Source organism: Esox lucius, chromosome 9, assembly GCF_011004845.1.
Source record: "Esox lucius isolate fEsoLuc1 chromosome 9, fEsoLuc1.pri, whole genome shotgun sequence".
Lineage (NCBI taxonomy): Eukaryota > Metazoa > Chordata > Actinopteri > Esociformes > Esocidae > Esox > Esox lucius.
The window spans coordinates 11,219,154-11,240,924 of NC_047577.1; the positions used below are offsets into that span (position 1 = coordinate 11,219,154).

General features: G+C 44.0%; 1 protein-coding gene across 2 annotated transcripts; it reads left to right on the forward strand.

The window, feature by feature from the left end:
* Window positions 1-1,549: 1,549 nt before the first annotated feature.
* ldlrb (low density lipoprotein receptor b) lies at window positions 1,550-15,518 on the forward strand. 2 transcript variants are annotated; one of them, XM_010872779.4, is made up of 17 exons: window positions 1,550-1,835; window positions 6,971-7,099; window positions 7,228-7,350; window positions 7,690-8,067; window positions 8,205-8,327; window positions 8,432-8,554; window positions 8,752-8,874; window positions 9,146-9,274; window positions 9,500-9,671; window positions 9,781-10,008; window positions 11,870-11,988; window positions 12,230-12,369; window positions 12,562-12,703; window positions 12,802-12,954; window positions 13,115-13,366; window positions 13,473-13,630; window positions 13,835-15,518. In XM_010872779.4, exons 1-17 carry the CDS (start codon window positions 1,730-1,732, stop codon window positions 13,868-13,870), a joined length of 2,634 nt encoding a protein of 877 aa, XP_010871081.2. In that variant the 5' UTR covers window positions 1,550-1,729; the 3' UTR covers window positions 13,871-15,518. The 2 variants fall into 2 exon arrangements, with proteins under 2 accessions (XP_010871081.2, XP_010871082.2); XM_010872780.4 differs by having other exon boundaries at window positions 6,974-7,099.
* Window positions 15,519-21,771: the final 6,253 nt, after the last annotated feature.

The following is a 21,771-nucleotide window of genomic DNA, read 5'->3' on the forward strand; positions in this document are numbered from 1 at the left end:
TCCGTCCAGTCACTCTGTGTTTTGAACCGCATGTTCCAGTCACCTCAGCCACACACCGACATTGTGGCCAGTTCCTTTTAGTTATAGCTCACATACAGCTTTGAGTCCCAAAGGCTCCCTTATCATTTTTAGAGTGCACTCCAGGACCCATATATATATATACACACTGTAACAATATGTAGGGGATAGGACACCATTTGGGCTACGATAGTTTTAAGTTGTCTTTTACATGATGTTTCCTTTGTTTTGCAAATCTGTCCACTTTGCATACTATGATGTCATACAAGGTATTGATAGTAGGCCTGGAATCATCACTAATATTTAATATGTAAGACATTACTTTTCCTTTGTTTGTTTATCGTGGTAAGAAAAAGGTCCAGGAGGAATCTGTAAACAGCGCCTGGTAGATTATTGAATGTGCCTGGAATTGCCCAAAACGAAAGCCTTTCATTATAATAAAGGATTTTGGTTTAGTCTGTTGTGATAAAGCGTTTGGTTTAAGCTTGTTGTCATAAAGGCTTTTGGTTTAAGCCTGTTGTGATAAATCCTTTGGTTTAAGCCTGTTGTGATAAAGGCTTTTGGTTTAAGCCTGTTGTGATAAATCTTTTGGTTTAAGCCTGTTGTGATAAAGCCTTTGGTTTTATCCTGTTGTGATAAAGCCTTTGGTTTAAGCCTGTTGTGATAAATCCTTTGGTTTGTCATTGTTATAATGATACTGTGTTTTCCTTAGGACTGCAACCAGCTATTACATTTTCAGACCTTTTTGCCAAAATGGGGAACTTCTCCACAACTTACTTTATACTCCACTTTTAGCTATATTTATTCAATTCTACACTGTTACTGGAAATTACAGTTGAGTTGTGTAACAGTTTCATTATTTGTCAATTTGTCTTTGCAGGCAAGAACACACTATGTAATCCATACAGCTGCGTTGTGTTGCATTTCTGTGACAATATTGGACTCAATCTTTGAATAAAAGCCTTGTAAATTTACTACTAAATCTATTTTTCTTAGTTGAGAAACCGAAGACTTGATCTCACTAATTGATAGCAACAAGTTGTCAAGCAACAGTGATGCAGGATTACTAGCTTATTGTTGTTATGGAAACATTTTGTAATACCTACAAAAATGATCTGCTGATGTCTTCTAGTCATGCTTATAATTATTCTGTAGTACAGTAGCGATTTTACACCCTTTAAGTAACCCTAATTCTTGCAATTTTGTCTCTAATTTAGAAAACCCTTTTTACACACACACACACACACACACACATAGACAACCCACCCGCACACACACACACACTCACTCACTCACTTACTCACACAAACACAACCCACCCAGTACTCCCACAGTGACAGTGATAGATGACAGTGAAAGAGGCCAGCCGGTAAAGCCTGATAATGGAAACAGCAACTGTGGCGGGTGGACGTTCGCGTGTGTGTGCGCGTGTGTGAGACGGCGGTAGCTCCGCCCACGCGGTTCTTCAAAAAATCACACCACTATTCTGACCCCGCCCATTTGTTGGACCACATAGAAATGGTCTGAAATTACTCTAAAATGTAATATCTCGACCTGGCACTCTTCCTGAACGCACAAGTGTGCGTGTCTTCAATACAGACACAATAAACAGAAATTCGTTTACCAGAATTTTTCCAACAAGCCTCAGAAGCATCTCTTAGTTGACTTGATATAGTGCTGTGCTAAAGAGTGCCGGGTAGCTGATATTTGGATGAAGAAAGACTACCCAAATTGCGTAGAAGAGATGCTGCCGACTCGGATTGAAATCACCCGCCTGACATGTTTGGTGCTGCTTTTCCACTGTTTAGCTCCGTCAGGTAAGAATGCGAAGGACATTATTTCATGATGCGTGTTGCTAGAGATGTTGGGTTAACTCCAGCGGAGTGCCGAGCGAGCGGGGTTTGCCATTGGGGTTATCGAGTCAAACGTCACATCTTTTTCACACATATTAGTGGATTCTTATATCTTACAGTTGTCATTTATCTCTGTTTATGTGAGTCTTCGTTTATGTCTGACGTGGAAATGTGAACGCCGCGGTGCTTTATCAAACTCAATTTCTATATCGGCCAACAGTCTCGTGCCCTAAACTGAACTGGTAGCCTAATAGTAGGAGTGCCGGGGGACATGTTGATAGTCCATCTGTTCTAGACATTTCTATTGTAGTACCCTATCAAAGTATGTTTATCCGAAACAATGGTAAACAACGCCGAAAATTAGTCTTAACGTTTTCACAATTATACCGATGAATTGGGATAGCTCATATCTATTTTCTTGTTCGTACATATATTTGTTTCATGAATGGAAGGTACGCACGGTAAATCTATTGGCTGTTTTTAAAGTGGGGAGTGGCAACGAGCAAGGGCGCGGCAAGTGGGCAGGGACCGGTAGGTCTGCACTACAGCATCTCCTTACTGTAAATTCGTTTTTATTTGTTTTTATTTCAATCAATTCTGATATAAAAACAAATTCTATGCATTTTAAATTTGCTTTTAAACTCAAATGGCCTATCCTTTTTTATTGTAGAATTAAATAACAGTCCCACCAAATGTGTGTTTAAAGCTTTTTTTATATTTATTTTATGAATTTCTTTACAGTAATACAAAATAAATAAATACATATTATGTGGCCCTCAACCAGCCACCCATGGCCTAGTTTGAACAGTTTAAGCAAACATCAATGCTATTAGCCTATTTGCTAACATTTGCTAACATGTATTAGGTCAGACTGCAAATACAGTTTTGTAATTGGATTTTGTTTGGTCTAAGGCTGGAATTCATGCAAAGCTGCCAACAATGTTTAAGAATTGTCTGTATTTTCATTATTCATCCCTTGTCAAAACACTTCTAATAATTGTCAATAAAAGCATACCTGTGTGAGGGTTACTCTGTAGTTTTAGGAACAGTCTGGCTGTTCATTTGATCACTTGAAGAAGAAAATAAGCTACTGTGTAAATATGGCAGTGCAGGTTTGATTTAATTGAAGTGTGAATTAAAACAGCGGGTAGGCTAAGCAGTGTGTTGTGTATTAGTGGAGTTGTGGCCCTGTACAGCAGCTCTCCTGCTACTGATGAGTGGCCCAGAGGGGCTGCGTAAGTCGAGGAATTAATGGGACATGCCTGGTGGAGTTGTATCAGTCCTTCCGGAATAGCGCCTCATGTCAAAGTCAGTTAGTTGTCCGTGGCTTGTGGAACACCCACAGTGACCTCACGATGAGCGCTCCGCGGATTATCTATGTGTGGTAAATTGAAGTGGAATGTAGTAGGACAGACCAAAATGGGATTAGCAGAACTGGTATGAACTGAGAGCAGAGGTGAAATAGCACGGACTGTGAGTTCTGTCAGTTAACCATCTGTCAAGGTGGACCATTAGTGCATGCCTCACCTAGTTGTAAATTACCCAGTGGCTATTTGGAGAACCCAAGTGTGTGTGTGTGTCTCTGTGTGCGTGTATGTGTGTGTGTGTGTGTGACAAGGGCATTGATGAGAACAGCAAAAAAAAAATCATGCTTCCCCTACAACCATCATTATCACATCACCATCATCACAATCACCACCATCATTATCACATCATCACCATCATCACCGTCATTATCACATCATCTCCGTCATTATCACATCATCACCATCATTATCACCATCATTATCACATCATCACCATCATCACAATCACCACCATCATCATCACATCACCATCATCACATCATCATCATAATCACCACCCTCATTATCACATCATCACCATCATCACAATCACCACCCTCATTATCACATCATCACCATCATCACTGTCATTAGCACATCATCACTGTCATCTCCTTTCAAGCTCTTCCATTATAGCCTAAGAGGCTATTTTTCAACTGCAAATCTAGTATTTTCAGCTCCAGTTCAGATTACAGGGGACATGGATGACATGTGGATCTATTGTAGACTCAGATTTGGTGGTTAGTGAGCATGTTGTTTTCTCCTCCACCCATTGACATGAAGACAACCATAGAATGGCCTTATATGGTGACATGGTGGTGAAGTTGGCAGTAGTGTGCATGAATAGCATCTGATGGACAGGAGAATTTCTCTCCAACTCTCTCGCTCTTAGCAGCAAAGCTGGAATGATCCGTTCGTAGGTCTTCTTCAGGTCAGGACGTGGTTTATCATCTCATGTGGTTGATCTCTACCTAAAAGTCCAACCATATAGACAAAGTTGGCAGCAGTGTGTTTAAATAGCATCTGGTGCAGATGGAGACTATTCTGCAGAATTTATCCCTCAACAACAAAGCTAAATAGATCATAGGTCTTATAGTCAGGATGTGGTTTATCTCGTGTGGGTGATCTCTATCTAAAAGGCTATACGGAAGAGATGCTGAGCTAAGAACTCTGCCCTAGACGAGCATTAGGCTACTGTCTGTCTGCAAATAGACTCCTCTCTATTTTCATTATATGTTTTCTCTTTCTGACTATTTGACTGAGCCAGCAACAGCAGGCCCTTACAGTAAATACACCAATCAACAGACTGGTAATGACATTACGTCTTGCTCTAGAAAGCGTCTGTCTCTGTCATTTTCTCTGTCTCTCTCTCTATACCTGCATTTACATTTGCTAGGGCTGCTGTGTTGGAATGAAGTCAGCATGTTAAATGGAAAGTCTAATATTACTCTAAGAATTCCCCCTTATTGTGTTAGTATGGCTGGTGAAGTGTGAAAAGATCAGTGCAATGCTGTTGTCAAGGAGACCCCACTGAGTATTCCATTTTCCTTATCTTCAGTTAGCATTGTCACCACCGGAAAGACCAACAATATCCACAAGGCGACTCACTTCACACAGCGTAAACGTTAATATCTTGCATATTGTAGGCGTGAGCCGACAGCCTACGAGAGGCCTGTCTTTTCCGACGGGGGCTGTGGCTCCCGTAAAACTGTTTATTGCCACAAACTCCCCCGAGTTACTTCGCTGACCGCCTGATGTGACCAAACCACCTGCTGGTGCTGCCCCAGCCATGCGCAGTGAGAAGGAGTTGTGTTTGAGGTAGGCGGGGTCAGTACGGGGCCTGAACTTGGTACTTGACATTGGTAATGCGTTAAGTTCAGATCCATGGAGCGGGATTTAACTCAAAACACGCTGGGCGACCAACATTCTAAGGAAATAACAGTCACCCAGTATTTCATTATGTATTTCAAATGGAAAGAAACCTGAATACCTCTACAACTCTACTTTAAGGCGCCATTAACTAAAGGACTGTAGGAAACATCGCCGCGAGCTGCACAGAGAGACAAAGTACAGCTTCAGGCATTCAGAGAACGGAAAGGGAAGACATGAAAACCATGTGAAAAGAGAGAGAGACAGAAGGGAAATAACGAAGAAAACGAGACAGCGTGGCTTCCCGGCCAAATGTCGCCCCCCCCCCCCCCAGTAATTTACGTCAGTGGGCCTGTCTGTTAATAACCCCGCCTCTTTCCAAGAACAGCTGGAATAGGATCCACAGGGATCCCTCTTCCTAGAACCTCCCTCATCTGTCAGCATAGTGTGTGTGTGTGTGTGCGCGCGCGTGCGTGTGTGCGTGCACGTGTGGTGGATTTACTGGAATCACTGTCATAGTCTTGGCTGGAGCTGTAGTCTACAGATTGCAGGTTTCACAACCCAGGGGGCTGTAGGAGCACAAGGATTGGAGAGTTGCTTCATTTTTAAAATGAAAGCCATGAATTGGTCAAGTCGGGCCAACAGTTCTCAAGTTTCTGTACCTGTATGATAGTTCCCATCTCCACCGGTCAGTGTGAGCGCTGGGGGCATGCCAGTAAATTGAGCATGCATCCCCCTCTGACTTGCTGTAATTCGATCGCCTAAAACGGCCTCACTACCCCCCTGTGTGATTGGCTTTACAACATCAGTTATGGTGGTCCAGTCGCGTTCACTACTCCAAGTGTCCACATCCCCCAGCTCCACTTTAAAGACTTCCCAGTGTGTTGTGACCAGGACAGTCCCCGCCTCCTCCTGTGGCTCTCGGTGGGGCTCTTGTTATGAGGAATGTCCCTCAAGGGCCAATCAGAAACTGGTGGTGTGATCGTGACTCCTCCCCCTTACATTGTCTTAAAGAAACAGCCGTAAGCTGACTGCCTTGGGGCTCCAACCGGCTCCGACTTATAACCGGTCGCCTGAGGCACAGCAGATGTCGACGGCATAGTGAGAGTAACCGGGTTGGTCAGCGAGACCCGGCCGCTGAGTACAGAAAGGGTCTCTGGTAGCTACTTGTTGAAGACCTCTTGTTTATCTCAAAGAGGTTGTTACTTCAGTGGAGGGAGAAACAAAGTGAGTCATATTGGCCTGGTTTCACAGACACACATCAAGGAAAGTCCAGGACGAACAAAAAAAAAAAAGAATCAAGGTCAACGGAGAACCGTTGGGGTTTCCGTACCGTTTCGCTGTAAAATAGTTTACCCATGGAAAACAGTTTAGCGCCGTTCATTAAAACCAGCAGAAACAAGAAGAGAGACTGGTGGCGCGCTTTCCTTCACTGCCACTGGATGTGGGTTTACAGTATGTGAGGGAGACTAGACAGTGTGACATGTTACTGTTGCTGTGCGTGATGAGATGAGGATCTTTCCCATTGGAAACTCTCATATCCTGTTTGATTTTAAGGGCTCAAAACACTTCAGCTCTGAGTCATAATTGCCTGTCCCAGGTGGGTACTGGAACACATTGAAGAGGGTCTGTTCTTCTTACTCGCAACATTTTAATCCCTTTTCCACCTCAATGATGGTGCCGCTCTTTCGACCAGCCAGTGTTTCTGAAAATAGATGAACTAAGGGAAGGGAAGTCCTCTCTTCTACTTAGATTATGTGCATAATAAACAACACACGACACATGTCCAGACCAAAATGGCAGGTTGAAAGTGCCAGACTGCATCTTTAACATGATGAAATGCTTCCTGCCTTTTCTCAACGTCTACCCGGTGTTTTTCTCCAGTAGATGCTGTGTATAAATGCAGGGAGGATCAGTTCAGCTGTGATAACAGGAAATGTATCACCAGCCGATGGGTCTGCGACGGAGGTGATGACTGCGGCGATGGGTCGGACGAGCTGCCCGCCGCCTGTGGTGAGTTACAATGCTTCATCCTTTACCCACTCCTCCTCCTCCTCTTTCCCCCTGTCATCACTCTCCACCCTCGTCTCCTCTTCCTCCTCCTCAGGTAAGACATATAATTTATTTCTGTGTCTCTTCAGCGGCTAAGACCTGCCGGCCCAATGAGTTCAATTGTGGAGCACCGCGGAACCAGTGTATCCCTGGAACGTGGCACTGCGACGGCAAAGCGGACTGTGACAATGAAGCAGATGAGAAAAGCTGTGGTAAGACAGCAGTACATTCACCGACCTGGTCCTGTGCTGGGAGTCAGCCATGTCTTTTGTAGTTAGTTGTCGTTCCTGACAGAAGCGAACATACTGAACGGGACACGATTACTGTACGTTTATCGTGCTGGAGTCTTGTCCCATTGTTCAAGGGTTTTAGTTTTTAATTAGTGAACGTTTAGACGGTTTAAGATTTTCGCCCTATGTCCTCTCCATACTCAACGCGCAAAAGCCTTTTCCCAAAAGAAACTATATAAAACCTTTTTTTAGAGCGCTAATACGTCCACAATCGGCTTAACTGTGTTTCCATGTCCTCAAACCTCCCCGTCTTTCCCACAGCCACAAAGACCTGCAGTGACAACCAGTTCAGCTGTTCCAACGGCCAGTGCATCGCCAAATCGTTTGTGTGCGACAAAGACAACGACTGCTCCGACGGTTCTGACGAGACGTCCTGCCCCACGGCGACCTGCGGCCCCTCCGCCTTTCAGTGTAACAACACCGTGTGCGTGCCGAGCCTCTGGGCCTGCGACGGCGACGCCGACTGCGCCGACGGTTCGGACGAGTGGCCCCAGAACTGTGCCGGGAGGGACACCAAACCCACCCCAAAGACCTGTGGGACGCACGAGTTCCACTGCGGAAGCGGCGAGTGCATCCACAAGAGTTGGAGGTGTGACGGAGGAAAGGACTGTGTGGATAACTCAGACGAGACCAACTGCAGTGAGTTGAACAAAATTTTTTATTGAAAGGCTAACCTTCCCGCTAGATGAACCTAAAACTAAGGACACTAAAGTGATCGTCTCCATCTGCTCATTGAATGGGTCCGTTTAACCCTGTATTCCCCTCTCATTACATAGCCCGGGCCACCTGCCGGCCTGATGAGTTTCAGTGTACCTACGGCTCCTGCATCCATGGTAGCCGACAGTGTGATGGCAGGATTGACTGCAGGGATCTGAGCGATGAGATGGGCTGTGCACGTGGTGAGGCCGAGGCCTAATACAGTCACACAAACACACACACACACTTCCTATATATTTATAGAAGCTGTGAGAATAACGATAATCATCTCCACTGGTCCCACTAGTAAAAACATGCACCGGTCCGGATAACTTCAAGTGTCAGTCTGGCGACTGCATTGCCATGGACAAGGTCTGCAATGGGCGGAGCGACTGTCGCGACTGGTCAGACGAACCGGTCAGCCAGTGTGGTGAGTTGGATGCTCCTGCCTTCTGGATTGCAATGTGATGAAACAAATGGCCGAAATAGTTAGCCCTTGTAAAACTTTAGGGCCGTGACTGTTGTCTTGTCCACACCCAAAATACCTGTGCAATCAAGGTTAATTGAGGATGATTGTTGATTTGTCTGGATTAAATGTATCTTAACTGAGATTGTCTGATTCTGCAGGCAAAAATGAGTGTCTAGCTGATAACGGCGGGTGCTCTCACATCTGTACTGACCTGAAAATTGGTTTTAATTGTTCCTGTGGTGCTGGATACAGTCTAGGGGAGGACATGAAGAGCTGTAAAGGTGAGCAGACCAAACGCAACACATCCCACACCATAACCACCCTGAACGCAACTCATGGCGCACCATAATCACTACATGCAATTCATGCCACACAGTATTCAACCTGATTACAGTGCTACTTCACTGTAGCTCAATGTACTTCACAGAATTATGAACACTCTCTAAAGCGAAAGGTGGCTCTAATATGAAGTTATTGTATGAAACCTAATGAATCGACTGCAAAAGGCGTCACTCACTATTGACCTATGACCCTGTTGTCCTCTTCCTGCAGATATTGATGAGTGTGCCAGCCCAGACACCTGCAGCCAGATCTGCGTGAATGTCCCGGGAAGCTACAAGTGTGAGTGTGAGGAGGGCTACGACCTGGACCCCAAGACCCACACCTGCAAGGCAATCTCAGGTACCTGTGAAACTGGGGATTACGCCAGATTCTGATGTACCCCCTGTGGCCAACCAGGGTTCTTCTTTTAAATACTTACTGTAACCTGCGCTCGATTGAGCTATTCTGCCATGGGTAAAAAATGCTAGCCCAAGACAGAGAATGGAGTTCGGTGGCTGATTTGATGTCCCCACTTTTTTATTGCTCCACACTACCTCTTTTAAAAATTAACGTCCTGCCTTTCAGGTACAGTCCCATACCTGTTATTCACGAACCGCCACGAGGTGAGGAAGATGACCACTGATCGCAGAGAATACGAACGTCTGATCCCAAGTCTGAGGAACGTGGTGTCCCTTGACATGGACATGCCTGGGAAAAAGATCTTCTGGTCTGACCTCCACCACAAGAAGATCTACAGGTGAGACGAGGAGAAGTTAGCGGGCGTGGCGGTGGAGGGGGGGTGATGTGTTTTACTGTTTATGCATCTGTGCTTGTCCATTGCCAAACGTCTCCTTTGTCCTCCCCAGCGCTGACATTACCCAGGCTGGGAACTCCTCCTACCACAGTGTGGTGATTGACAGCGGGTTGGAGGCGCCGGAGGGCCTCGCCGTTGACTGGATCCACGGCAACATTTACTGGACGGACAGCGCTCGCAGGACTATCACCGTGGCAACGACAGACGGTACTCGGAGAAAGACGGTGATCAATGAGGGGCTGGATAAACCCAGAGGCATCGTGGTGGACCCCGTCAAGAAGTAAGAATCCTAGGTTTAGATAGAATCAAACTGAATCAATCATCGCCTACTCATCAGTATTCATTTACAATAGGGTGTTGTACTAACGGCAATGAGTCTGTTACTGTAGAGGGGGGGTTTTGTACTAATGGCAATGAGTGTGTTAGTGTAGATGTTTGGTGTTTGACTAACGGTAATGAGTCTGTTACCGTGGATGTGTGGTGTTTGACTAACGTTAATGAGTCTGTTACCGTAGATGTATGGATGTGTGGTGTTTGACTAACGGTAATGAGTTTGTTACTGTGGATGTGTGGATGTGTGGTGTTTGACTAACGTTAATGAGTCTGTTACCGTAGATGTGTGGATGTGTGGTGTTTGACTAACGGTAATGAGTTTGTTACCGTAGTACTGTAGATGTGGGGTGTTTTCCTATTGGTAATTAGCCTGTTACTGTAGATGTGGGGTGTTTTCCTATTGGTAATTAGCCTGTTACTGTAGATGTGGGGTGTTTTCCTATTGGTAATTAGCCTGTTACTGTAGATGTGGGGTGTTTTCCTATTGGTAATTAGCCTGTTACTGTAGATGTGGGGTGTTTTCCTATTGGTAATTAGCCTGTTACTGTAGATGTGGGGTGTTTTACTATTGGTAATTAGCCTGTTACTGTAGATGTGGGGTGTTTTCCTATTGGTAATTAGCCTGTTACTGTAGATGTGGGGTGTTTTCCTATTGGTAATTAGCCTGTTACTGTAGATGTGGGGTGTTTTCCTATTGGTAATTAGCCTGTTACTGTAGATGTGGGGTGTTTTCCTATTGGTAATTAGCCTGTTACTGTAGATGTGGGGTGTTTTCCTATTGGTAATTAGCCTGTTACTGTAGATGTGGGGTGTTTTCCTATTGGTAATTAGCCTGTTACTGTAGATGTGGGGTGTTTTCCTATTGGTAATTAGCCTGTTACTGTAGATGTGGGGTGTTTTCCTATTGGTAATTAGCCTGTTACTGTAGATGTGGGGTGTTTTCCTATTGGTAATTAGCCTGTTACTGTAGATGTGGGGTGTTTTCCTATTGGTAATTAGCCTGTTACTGTAGATGTGGGGTGTTTTCCTATTGGTAATTAGCCTGTTACTGTAGATGTGGGGTGTTTTCCTATTGGTAATTAGCCTGTTACTGTAGATGTGGGGTGTTTTCCTATTGGTAATTAGCCTGTTACTGTAGATGTGGGGTGTTTTCCTATTGGTAATTAGCCTGTTACTGTAGATGTGGGGTGTTTTCCTATTGGTAATTAGCCTGTTACTGTAGATGTGGGGTGTTTTCCTATTGGTAATTAGCCTGTTACTGTAGATGTGGGGTGTTTTCCTATTGGTAATTAGCCTGTTACTGTAGATGTGGGGTGTTTTCCTATTGGTAATTAGCCTGTTACTGTAGATGTGGGGTGTTTTCCTATTGGTAATTAGCCTGTTACTGTAGATGTGGGGTGTTTTCCTATTGGTAATTAGCCTGTTACTGTAGATGTGGGGTGTTTTCCTATTGGTAATTAGCCTGTTACTGTAGATGTGGGGTGTTTTCCTATTGGTAATTAGCCTGTTACTGTAGATGTGGGGTGTTTTCCTATTGGTAATTAGCCTGTTACTGTAGATGTGGGGTGTTTTCCTATTGGTAATTAGCCTGTTACTGTAGATGTGGGGTGTTTTCCTATTGGTAATTAGCCTGTTACTGTAGATGTGGGGTGTTTTCCTATTGGTAATTAGCCTGTTACTGTAGATGTGGGGTGTTTTCCTATTGGTAATTAGCCTGTTACTGTAGATGTGGGGTGTTTTACTATTGGTAATTAGCCTGTTACTGTAGATGTGGGGTGTTTTCCTATTGGTTATGTGTTTGTTTTCAGTTTCATGTACTGGACCGATTGGGGGGATGAGGCGAAGATCGAGAAGAGTGGGCTGAACGGAGCCAACCGCGTTCCCTTGGTAACCGACAACATTTTGTGGCCGAATGGCATCACTCTGGGTAAGATTAGAGACCACTCATTGGACACTGCAAAAATGTGGTGTGCGCCTCGTAATTTGAATTAGTTTGGAATGACAGGTTGTAATCTCGCCTTGATTTGTCATATGCAGAACAGAGGATCTTATGCGTTGACATGATGCGTGTATAACTGATTTACAGATAGAGATAATACTGTTGGAATTGTTCTAACTCTCTCTCCCTCTCTCCCCACCTCTCTCGCTTTCCCTCTCTCTTAATCCAGACATGGTTAACCAGAGGCTGTACTGGGTGGACTCTAAAATGCACACCCTCTCCAGCATCGATGTCATCGGAGGCGGACGACACACGCTCATCTACAACGAGGAAAAGCTGTCTCACCCCCTCTCTCTCGCAGTCTTTGAGGTAAATTTGGATAGAACATAGAAATGTACACCCTTTGATCTTACAGTACAGCTAAAGTCTGCGATTGGACCTGCTGGGTTTCCCCCATTTTAATGAGGATGGATATAATGCCTCTGCGTTTGTGTATGGCTTCATAAGTACTGTGGAATACTTTTGGTCACCCATTTTCTATTCCTCCCTTTCCTTTCACAGGAGAAAGTATTCTGGACTGACATGGAAAACAACGTGGTCATGAGTGCCAGCCGCTTGACAGGAATGAACATCACGGTACTGGCAGCCGACCTGAACCAGCCGGAAGACATCATCGTGTACCACGACCTCAAGCAGCCTGTCGGTATGGCAACGCCGTTTTTCTTTCCCGTTGGTCCCCTGGAGTTTACTTTGAAAGCTGAATCAGGTGATCTGATTGTCTCATTTTTCTTCCTCCTGAAGGAACGAACTGGTGCAGAGGTGATGAATTAGTGAATGGAGGTTGTGAGTTCCTGTGTCTACCTGCGCCCCAGATCAATCAACACTCCCCCAAATACACCTGTGCCTGTCCGGATAACATGAGGCTGGGCCCAGACATGAGGAAGTGCATTGCAGGTATTTTGTCCTCTGTCAGATCTTATTAAACTGTCTTCAAGCTAAAAGCTTGTTCTAAACCTAATGGAGTCTGCTTCTCCCCAAAGTCACCGTTGTCATCATATTGACAAACAAATGGTTGCGTTTCTAATGACCGGTCGTCCTTACACTCACCTCACAGGAACCACCGCTCCCCCTGCCGAGCCCAAAACGGTCCCTCCCGGACATCCAACCAAACCCACCACCACCATCACCACCACCACCACCACCACATCCAGTGCCCCCCGAGTCCAACCCCCGGATCCAACCACCAGGTCCTCAACCACCCACAGCCCCCAGGGGGCTGAGGTCACAGGGCAGAATGGATATGTTGCCATGCCCAAAGCGGCCGAGTCCTCACACCCCATAGCAATCTACATCCTGATACCAATCGGTGAGTGTCAGACCTCTTTACCCATTAAACACGGAGACCGCAATCGACCTATCAGTTTGGATATAAGGAATCAGGCAGTGGCTGACCTTTGACCTCTGCTCTACAGTTACGTGCATGGGGCTGTTTCTCACATTGTGGCTGTGGAGAACCTGGCGGCTGAAGAACACCAACACCATCCACTTCGACAACCCTGTGTACCAGAAGACCACCGAGGACGAGATGCACATCTGTAGGACGAGTGAGGACGGCTACTCCTACCCAGAGGTAACCCTGCGGGCCGCGTCGAACCGTGACTTAACATATCAGGGATGGGCTCCGTTCCATTTCAGTTCTCCTGCAGTGTTGGGATCTGTTCCAAGAGTATCTCTATATTTCCTGAACGTAGATAAGTTTTGTGTGTGTGTGTGTGTGTGTGACAGTTCATCAGTGTTGTGCGACTTCATCGTTATACTCTGTTTCCCAACACAGAGACAGATGGTTCGACTGGATGAAGACCTGGCATGACTAGTAGAGGAAGAAGAGCAGGTGGACATGAAGCGTTGTATTTAAAAAAAACAAGGACTTTTATCTTGTACGAAAAGGTGACAGATGAAAACGATGGAGGTCATTTTGACACTGATGCTGCTGACACCCATTAGTTCCAGTTCCAGTGTGAGCACCTCATCGCTGCGACCTCATTTACTCCTGTAAGAAAGAAAAAGAAAAGAAAAAAGGAATGGAAGGTGGGAAGTTTCAAATGCAAACCACTTGAAGACGACCATCCATCCTTAATGCTCTTGGGGACTTTTATCGGGCCTTGAAAATGAGTGTTCTAGTGAACTACAACCCTGAAGAAAAAGGACTTAAAAATGAACGCTAGTGTGAATGCAGAGATGACGTGTTGGCCCTTCATAATTCTCTCATGTAGATCTCTTTTCCTGATGTAGCTTCTGGAGACACGTTGAAGTTCTGACAGTGACAAATGACTCCATATGTTTTTGTTTTATATCATTTTGCAGCTTTTTTCTAAATGTGTACATTTGGCTTGTTGCTGCAGTGTATGTACACTACCTTTTGTTTAAATTTTGCACATAGTTGTGCATTGCACTATACGCACCAAGGACAACCTAAATCTCCTATACATTCCATTGTTAACGTCAGTTTGGGACTGCCTCCTTGGTGAAGAAAATACAATTTGCACAAGATTGTGATTTAAATAGGCTGCAGTTAAAGAGCTGTCTTGTCATGTCTTGTCACACAATCAGTGTGTATGTTTACTGTGTACTTACAGGGGTGGAAATTAATCTAGCTTGTGGCTGGTACTCCTCTGACAGGGCTGCTGGACAATGGTGGCCAGCGTGGCCGCTGACCAAAACCTTTATGTTCCATCGCTGTGTGCTTACCAATGTAGAATAAGAACTTTGTAGTACATCGTCAACTGACACGGACACGCCGCGACTAGTCGGTTTATCACCAAACATCCCCTGAAAGTCTTTGCTGTCAACACAAGCATTCCTACACTCACTCTTCCAATGCAAAGGTGTGGCAAAGCACAGTGCGATGGGCAGCGAACAGGGAAGTCCTTGTGACCTTCTTATAGCGTAGCCACACTACGTACGTCTGAGGGTAGTTCTCGTCTTTGCGTCGACAGCAGCCATTCTGTCTCCGGGTGAACATTATCTCATGGCCTCCTGTGAACTATTGGCTTCCATCAGCCAGTGATTGGCTAACTGCCGCTGGTCGGGACATGGCTTTACACACCTTTTTGGCCTTTCAAACTATGAACATATGCATCAAATTACACACAATTCTATTATCTCCGTGAGCACGCCTCCTTTTTATGGCCAGTTTTGAGGATAACAGAAGGCTGGGTGTTTATTATTTCTTTGGAAAGGGGTGGGGGTAGGTGTGTTGTATTCTGCTCTGTAAAGAGTAAAGCCTTGGGTTGTAACGACAGGATGAATGATGACTTCTGAGATTGTTTATAAACTGTGTAAGTCTTTGTAAATAGTTCACTGTATGTGCCTGTTGCATTTTATTTTATTTTTTCAAAAAGACTTGAAGATTTTTTATGTAAATATTACAGATACATTTTATTTATTGCAATGTGTTTATTTTATGTAAATATATACGTGGTAACCCAGTAAATGTATTCCCATCTGAGTTAAAAAAATATATATTATTACGATCAGGCCTTTTAAGTCATGTTAATTGACACTTAAATCATTGTCTGAGTCATTATTTCGTTTTTGTTAATGGTGTCCTTGGACACCTTTAGGGCCTAGTGTTGCCAACACACCGCTGACCACTAACCTGTTAACTGAGGACGAAGCACTGTTGAACCATGAGGGAAACCTACAGCCATACTAAGAGCTATATTTGTTACACTTTGTGAAGTTTATATTTGATCCATGATATTGTTCATTCAAAGCTGGATGAAGATAGTGCATTTTACAGACTCGTTTTGTAAATGAAGTAATGGTGTGCAGAACACAATGTTTTGTATCACTCCATTGTTAGAGCCCACTGCATCGAGCGCTGACTGCTAGCAGTCTGTCTGTTACATGGTCATTGCTCTTTTCGTTGATTCTTTTTGTTTTGCTATTGCACAAAATCCAACATGTTTTTTTTTGTGTTGTGTGGTTTTTTAATTGAAAATAAAATATATATGTTGAACTTGTTGACAATACATTTCACAATTACTGTCTGCTTGGGTTGTGTCTCTGTGAAGAATTAAACTCATTCTAGCCACACTTCTCAAAAAGCTTTCTGATTTTCAGTCAGATTTGTAAGCTGTTACACTCAGGATATTAGCAACATATTTTTTTGTTTTCTCCGGTTTCCTAAGGTGGTTTTTGTCTTTTCGGTTTTACATTCAGATCGCCGCCGACCTAATCCTCTTCTTTATCTACATATGCCAGTTCGATTACACAAGAAAATGCTGCCCGGTAAGAGAGCCTTGCGACCAATGTTTTAATTTTCATTGTCAAAGAGCAATAGAGTCCTGATGTATTTGTATCAAGGACAAATGTGAAAGCAGAAACTCTAAGCAAAAGTAACAGCCAGTCAAGCAGTAATGTATTCACCATGGTATATACTCATAATACCCGACCAGGGCCTTCCAGAAACCTCCCTGAAATCGGTCATTTAAGGCAATTACAGTGCCGAACGATTGATGAATGCTTACACTGTAGTGTTTCATCTTCTATTTGAAAGCGGTCGGCTGGTAACCACCACATGTACAGTAGTTCTCTCCGACTTCCACTTATTTTTTTAAAGTTAGAGTACATTGGTTGTACTGACTCATCACTGTCAAGAAAAAACATGGATGGCGGCCAGACTGTCACTAGAAAGGCCCAAACATGAAATCTCACGTACGCCTGTGGGCCCCAAAACCCAGAGCACCTCAGAACTGCCTGCAACCAGGTGTTTTGTTTAACATACCTGTTCAAAAAACTCCCATGAATAGAATAAGAGGCCTAATGTGATTGTCTCTCAATGTAATCAAGCTACATAATTCTTACTTTCAAATACAATCCGTTTTTTTGGGGCTTAGCTGTAAGGTTACCCTGGTGTTGATGGTCCGATACAGACACCCCCAAACAAGCCACAGCCAACATGCATTGTCCTTCAACGCCTTCATCCATAATTAATCCATAATGACAGGTTGTCCCTCAATCCTCCATCTTGCCACACTTCTCTGTAAACATCAGAGACTCCATTAGCAATCTACTTAACATAATGGAACCAAGAGAGAGAGTTTTCCGGAACAGAGGAAATGAGATGGAGAATAGAGAAGAAACAGCGAGCTGTGGTACCAGAGTCATTAAACTACAACTCTACCCTGTAACTCTATGCTATAACCGACTAAAACACAATGGTAAAACACTACACTAACTAATAAACTATACCACACTGAACAAAATTATAAACGTAACACTTTTGTTTTTGCCCCCATTCATCATGAGCTGAACTCAAAGATCTAAGACTTTCTCTATGTACACAAAAGGCATATTTCTCTCAAATATTGTTCACAAATCTGTCTAAATCTGTGTTAGTGTGCACTTGTTCTTTGCCGAGATAATCCATTCACCTCACAGGTGTGGCATATCAAGATGCTGATAAGACAGCATGATAATTGCACAGGTGTGCCTTAGACTGACCACAATATAAAGCCACTCTAAAATGTGCAGTTTCACTGTATTGGGGGGGGGTGTCTGAAAACCAGTCAGTATCTGGTGTGACCACCATTTGCCTCGTGCAGTGCAACACATCTCCTTTGCATAGAGTGGATCAGGTTGTTGATTGTTGCCTGTGGAATGTTGGTCCACTCCTCTTCAATGGCTGTGGCCATGCAAGAACTTGGATGTTTTCAGCTTCTAGGAATTGTGTACAGATCCTTGCAACATGGGGCCGTGCATTATCATGCTGCAACATGAGGTGTTGGTCGTGGATGAATGGCACAACAATGGGCCTCAGGATCTTGTCACGGTCTCTCTGTGCATTCAAAATGCCATCAATAAAATGCACCTGTGTTTGTTGTCCATAACACACGCCAGCCCATACCATAGCCCCACAATGCCAGACGCCATCGAATGTGAGCATTTGCCCTCTCAAGTCGGTTACAACAAGACCCCGATGAGGACGACGAGCATGCAGATAAGCTTCCCTGAGACGGTTTCTGACAGTTTGTACAGAAATTCTTTGGTTCTGCAAACCGATTGTTGCAGCAGCGGTCTGGGTGGCTGGTCTCAGATGATCTAGGAGGTGAAGATGCTGGATGTGGAGGTTGGTGTGGTTACACGTGGTCTGTGGTCGTGAGGCCGGTTGGATGTACTGCCAATTTCTCTGAAACGCCTTTGGAGACGGCTTATGGTTGAGAAATGAACATTCAATTCACGGGCAACAGCTCTGGTGGACATTCCTGCAGTCAGCATGCCAATTGCACGCTCCCTCAAAACTTGCGACATCTATGGCATTGTGCTGTGTGATGGAACTGCACATTTTAGAGTGGCCTTTTATTGTGGCCAGCCTAATGCACCTGTGCAATAATCATGCTGTCTTATCAGCATCTTGATATGCCACACCTGTGAGGTGAATGGATTATCTCGGCAAAGAAGTGCTCACTAACACAGATTTAGACAGATTTGTGAACAATATTTGAGAGAAATAGGCCTTTTGTGTACATAGAGAAAGTCTTAGATCTTTGAGTTCAGCTCATGATAAATGGGAGCAAAAACCAAAGTGTTGCGTTTATAATTTTGTTCAGTGTAATAAAACACTACAGTAACTAATAAAAGACTACACTCAACCACTACTCCACAGCATAAAATTAAAACACTTCACAAAACCATTACACTAAAGCTTTCTATTGATTTAGATGTACGTAACAACACGATAACTAGTTCAAAGTTGATTGAAAGGTAAGAAACACTAGGGAGGGAGAGATTGGACAGACTAAGATCACACCGTTGAGTGACTGAATTACTAAAGTCCCACCATTTAGGTTTTTTTTGAAGGTCAGGGGCTGGCCTAATGGGATAAAGCGTCCAGTTATACCAGTCTTATACAAAGATACAACTCCTGTTCTTCACCAAGACACGTGTGTCTAAGGAACAAGTTCTCCACCCTACCCACCCCCCGACAATGGATTTATTTAGGTAGTGATATTCTAGAACAGGCCTCCCATCAATGGATTTATTTAGGTAGTGATATTCTAGAACAGGCCTCCCATCAATGGATTTATTTAGGTAGTGATATTCTAGAACAGGCCTCCCATCAATGGATTTATTTAGGTAGTGATATTCTAGAACAGGCCTCCCATCAATGGATTTATTTAGGTAGTGATATTCTAGAACAGGCCTCCCATCAATGGATTTATTTAGGTAGTGATATTCTAGAACAGGCCTCCCATCAATGGATTTATTTAGGTAGTGATATTCTAGAACAGGCCTCCCATCAATGGATTTATTTAGGTAGTGATTTTCGAGAACAGGCCTCCCATCAATGGATTTATTTAGGTACTGATATTCTAGAACAGGCTTCCCATCAACAGATTTATTTAGGCAATATTTTGTGCAAGGTAACTGCCACTAAGTCTTCTGACTAATACGAGTGTTGCAATATTTCCTCTCTGTGTCTCACTACAGTCAAAAGACGTGAACCATTTGAAATCATCCAGATGTGTTTTTACATCACATGACTCTCTGATCTACTACATTATATGCACAGTTATATAAATACCCGTCTTTATCAACATTAATTACTACTCAAATTCAGACTATAACTCATCAAGGTGCTCTTTTTTTAAATAACTTTCTTACCTAACTTTGCCCATTAAGCACTTTCACATTAGCACTTTCATCCAAGAGTAATGTGTGCACTGCTAAACATAACAGACATTATAACATGTTATGCAAGGCCATTATCCAAGCTATCTGCAAGACCGTACGCTTCACCATGTATCAATAAATACGACTGTGAAAGAACAGCATGTTGCCCAACAGGAATCACAATCCACATTCCTCAGGATTAGGGGAAGGAGTGGAGTAGTTCTGTAGACAGAAACAGCCCGTGAATAGTCAGGAGATGGTAGTTTCTGTCTCATTTGTCAGATCACCTGCAGTACCTATGTGTGGTCAAAGGTTTTACCTATATTTAAGATATATATTTAAGATATGTGCTATATGGACAAATCATGGCTAAGTGCTGTTCTTAGACAAAAGCTGTGAGGTGTTTTCATGCAATCACAGACTGCTTATTAACGTATTTAGAACAGTATACTTTTTTTTCTCATGCAGCTAATCAGCATTCACGTTTCGATCCTGTGATTTCACCCAAAATGACTAATCAGAGAGGGCATAAACGTCCCTAATGGTGGCCCCACTTGGTATTATCTTCTGACCATTTTACAGTGGATCAACAGCCATTGATACAGCATCTAAATAAATGCTAATCCACATGTTTTACCAGTTTACCAGTGGGTTTCACTGCCACACTGCCCTCTTCAGATGCCGTATGCATTGTGGGCCAGGAGGTGTTCATGCTCATAGATAACAGCGGGTTGAATGTCTAGACCAATGTAGGTCACACTTCCTATCAACTGCCAACATCAGCAACCTTACTGACAAACTGTAGCTGTCACCTTGTACAGCTGTTCAAATCAGCTTACATCTGCCGTGTGCTTCAGCCGACCCGAGGGCTTAAAGCACTGTGAAACCCAGGGAACAAACACTGTCTTTCCCCCGGGGTTAGGCTGGCAGACAACACTATCGCCCGAATCTTCATCTCACCTGACCTGACTGTTTACGTTCTGCCACCAACCAGCCTCTGATTGGCCGGCAAGGTCTCGATAGGGCGTAGTTTGAGCATCACACCACTGTGACATTTTTGTGTGGGGGGGGCGTGTCTTGTGACATGATAACGGGGAGTCCCTTCAGGAACAGGAACAGCAGGTTGCCAAGCTGGGCTGGGAGTACTGGTCGAGTGATAAGCAATGACAATGGTCTCTGTCTCAGCCTCAAAAACAAACACCTGAATTGTCAAGCTGCTGGACACACAGGGAAGCAGCAGCTCCTATGGTAGACGGACCATGGCATGACACACACCCGAAACCATGTAGATGGTCAGGTCCCAAGGTGACGCGTCACTGACGCCCCATACCCAACCTTTATTGTGTTAACGACCAGCTACAGTCTGAGTGAATGTGTTTCACTAAGGCGTTGCTAGCTAATTTTTGACTACAATCATCTATGGTATCTGAGGGTTGGATCAGGGTTGTAATACTTCCATCTAACACATACAAAGCCTTTGCACAATAAAAGAGCGAGACGGTGTTTAAAGATTAACCCACGTTACCTACCACCCATACACCCAACATACACAACCCCGTACAGACAGTGCGTAATTGTTAGCGGCCACGGTCTAGCTGTAGCCTAAACACACACAAACACACGCTAGGACGTCCAGTCTGGCGGTATCAGCAACATGCATGCACAGGTTATAGTGGATTGCTAAGCTTCATAGGCAGACGACAAAACAAATCCAGGTTTGATTAGCATTTAATTTATTTTTTGGATTTAGTTCCACTGAGGCTTTCTGTCGCAACGCAACCAACAGAAACCAACAGAAACCAACAGAAACCAACCTTGCACATTAAAGCTCCTTAGGATGTCACTGCTCTTTAACCTGCGCCAAAAAATGTAAAGGCTTTTGTGATGCCTGAAGCAGACAAGATTATTCAGTCATTTATTTTAGGCGGTTTTGCCACGGAGGACAATTTCATGTGCAAAAGACAACAATGTAATAACTAACTAGACGTCTCGATAGATACAAGGCACGTAAAAGTCAAGGTCACCAGGTTAAAACAAACATAGCTGAAGAGCCCAGATCTCTTGCAAATTGCAAACTCTAAACACACCAAGAAA

Excerpts from the sequence above, each read along its gene's own strand:
- ldlrb (XM_010872779.4), top strand. The coding sequence starts at position 1,730 with ATGAAGAAAGACTACCCAAATTGCGTAGAAGAGATGCTGCCGACTCGG. Across the intron at positions 1,836-6,970 it reads CCACTGTTTAGCTCCGTCAG|TAGATGCTGTGTATAAATGC; the intron begins GTAAGAATGCGA and ends GTTTTTCTCCAG. Across the intron at positions 12,704-12,801 it reads CGACCTCAAGCAGCCTGTCG|GAACGAACTGGTGCAGAGGT; the intron begins GTATGGCAACGC and ends TTCCTCCTGAAG.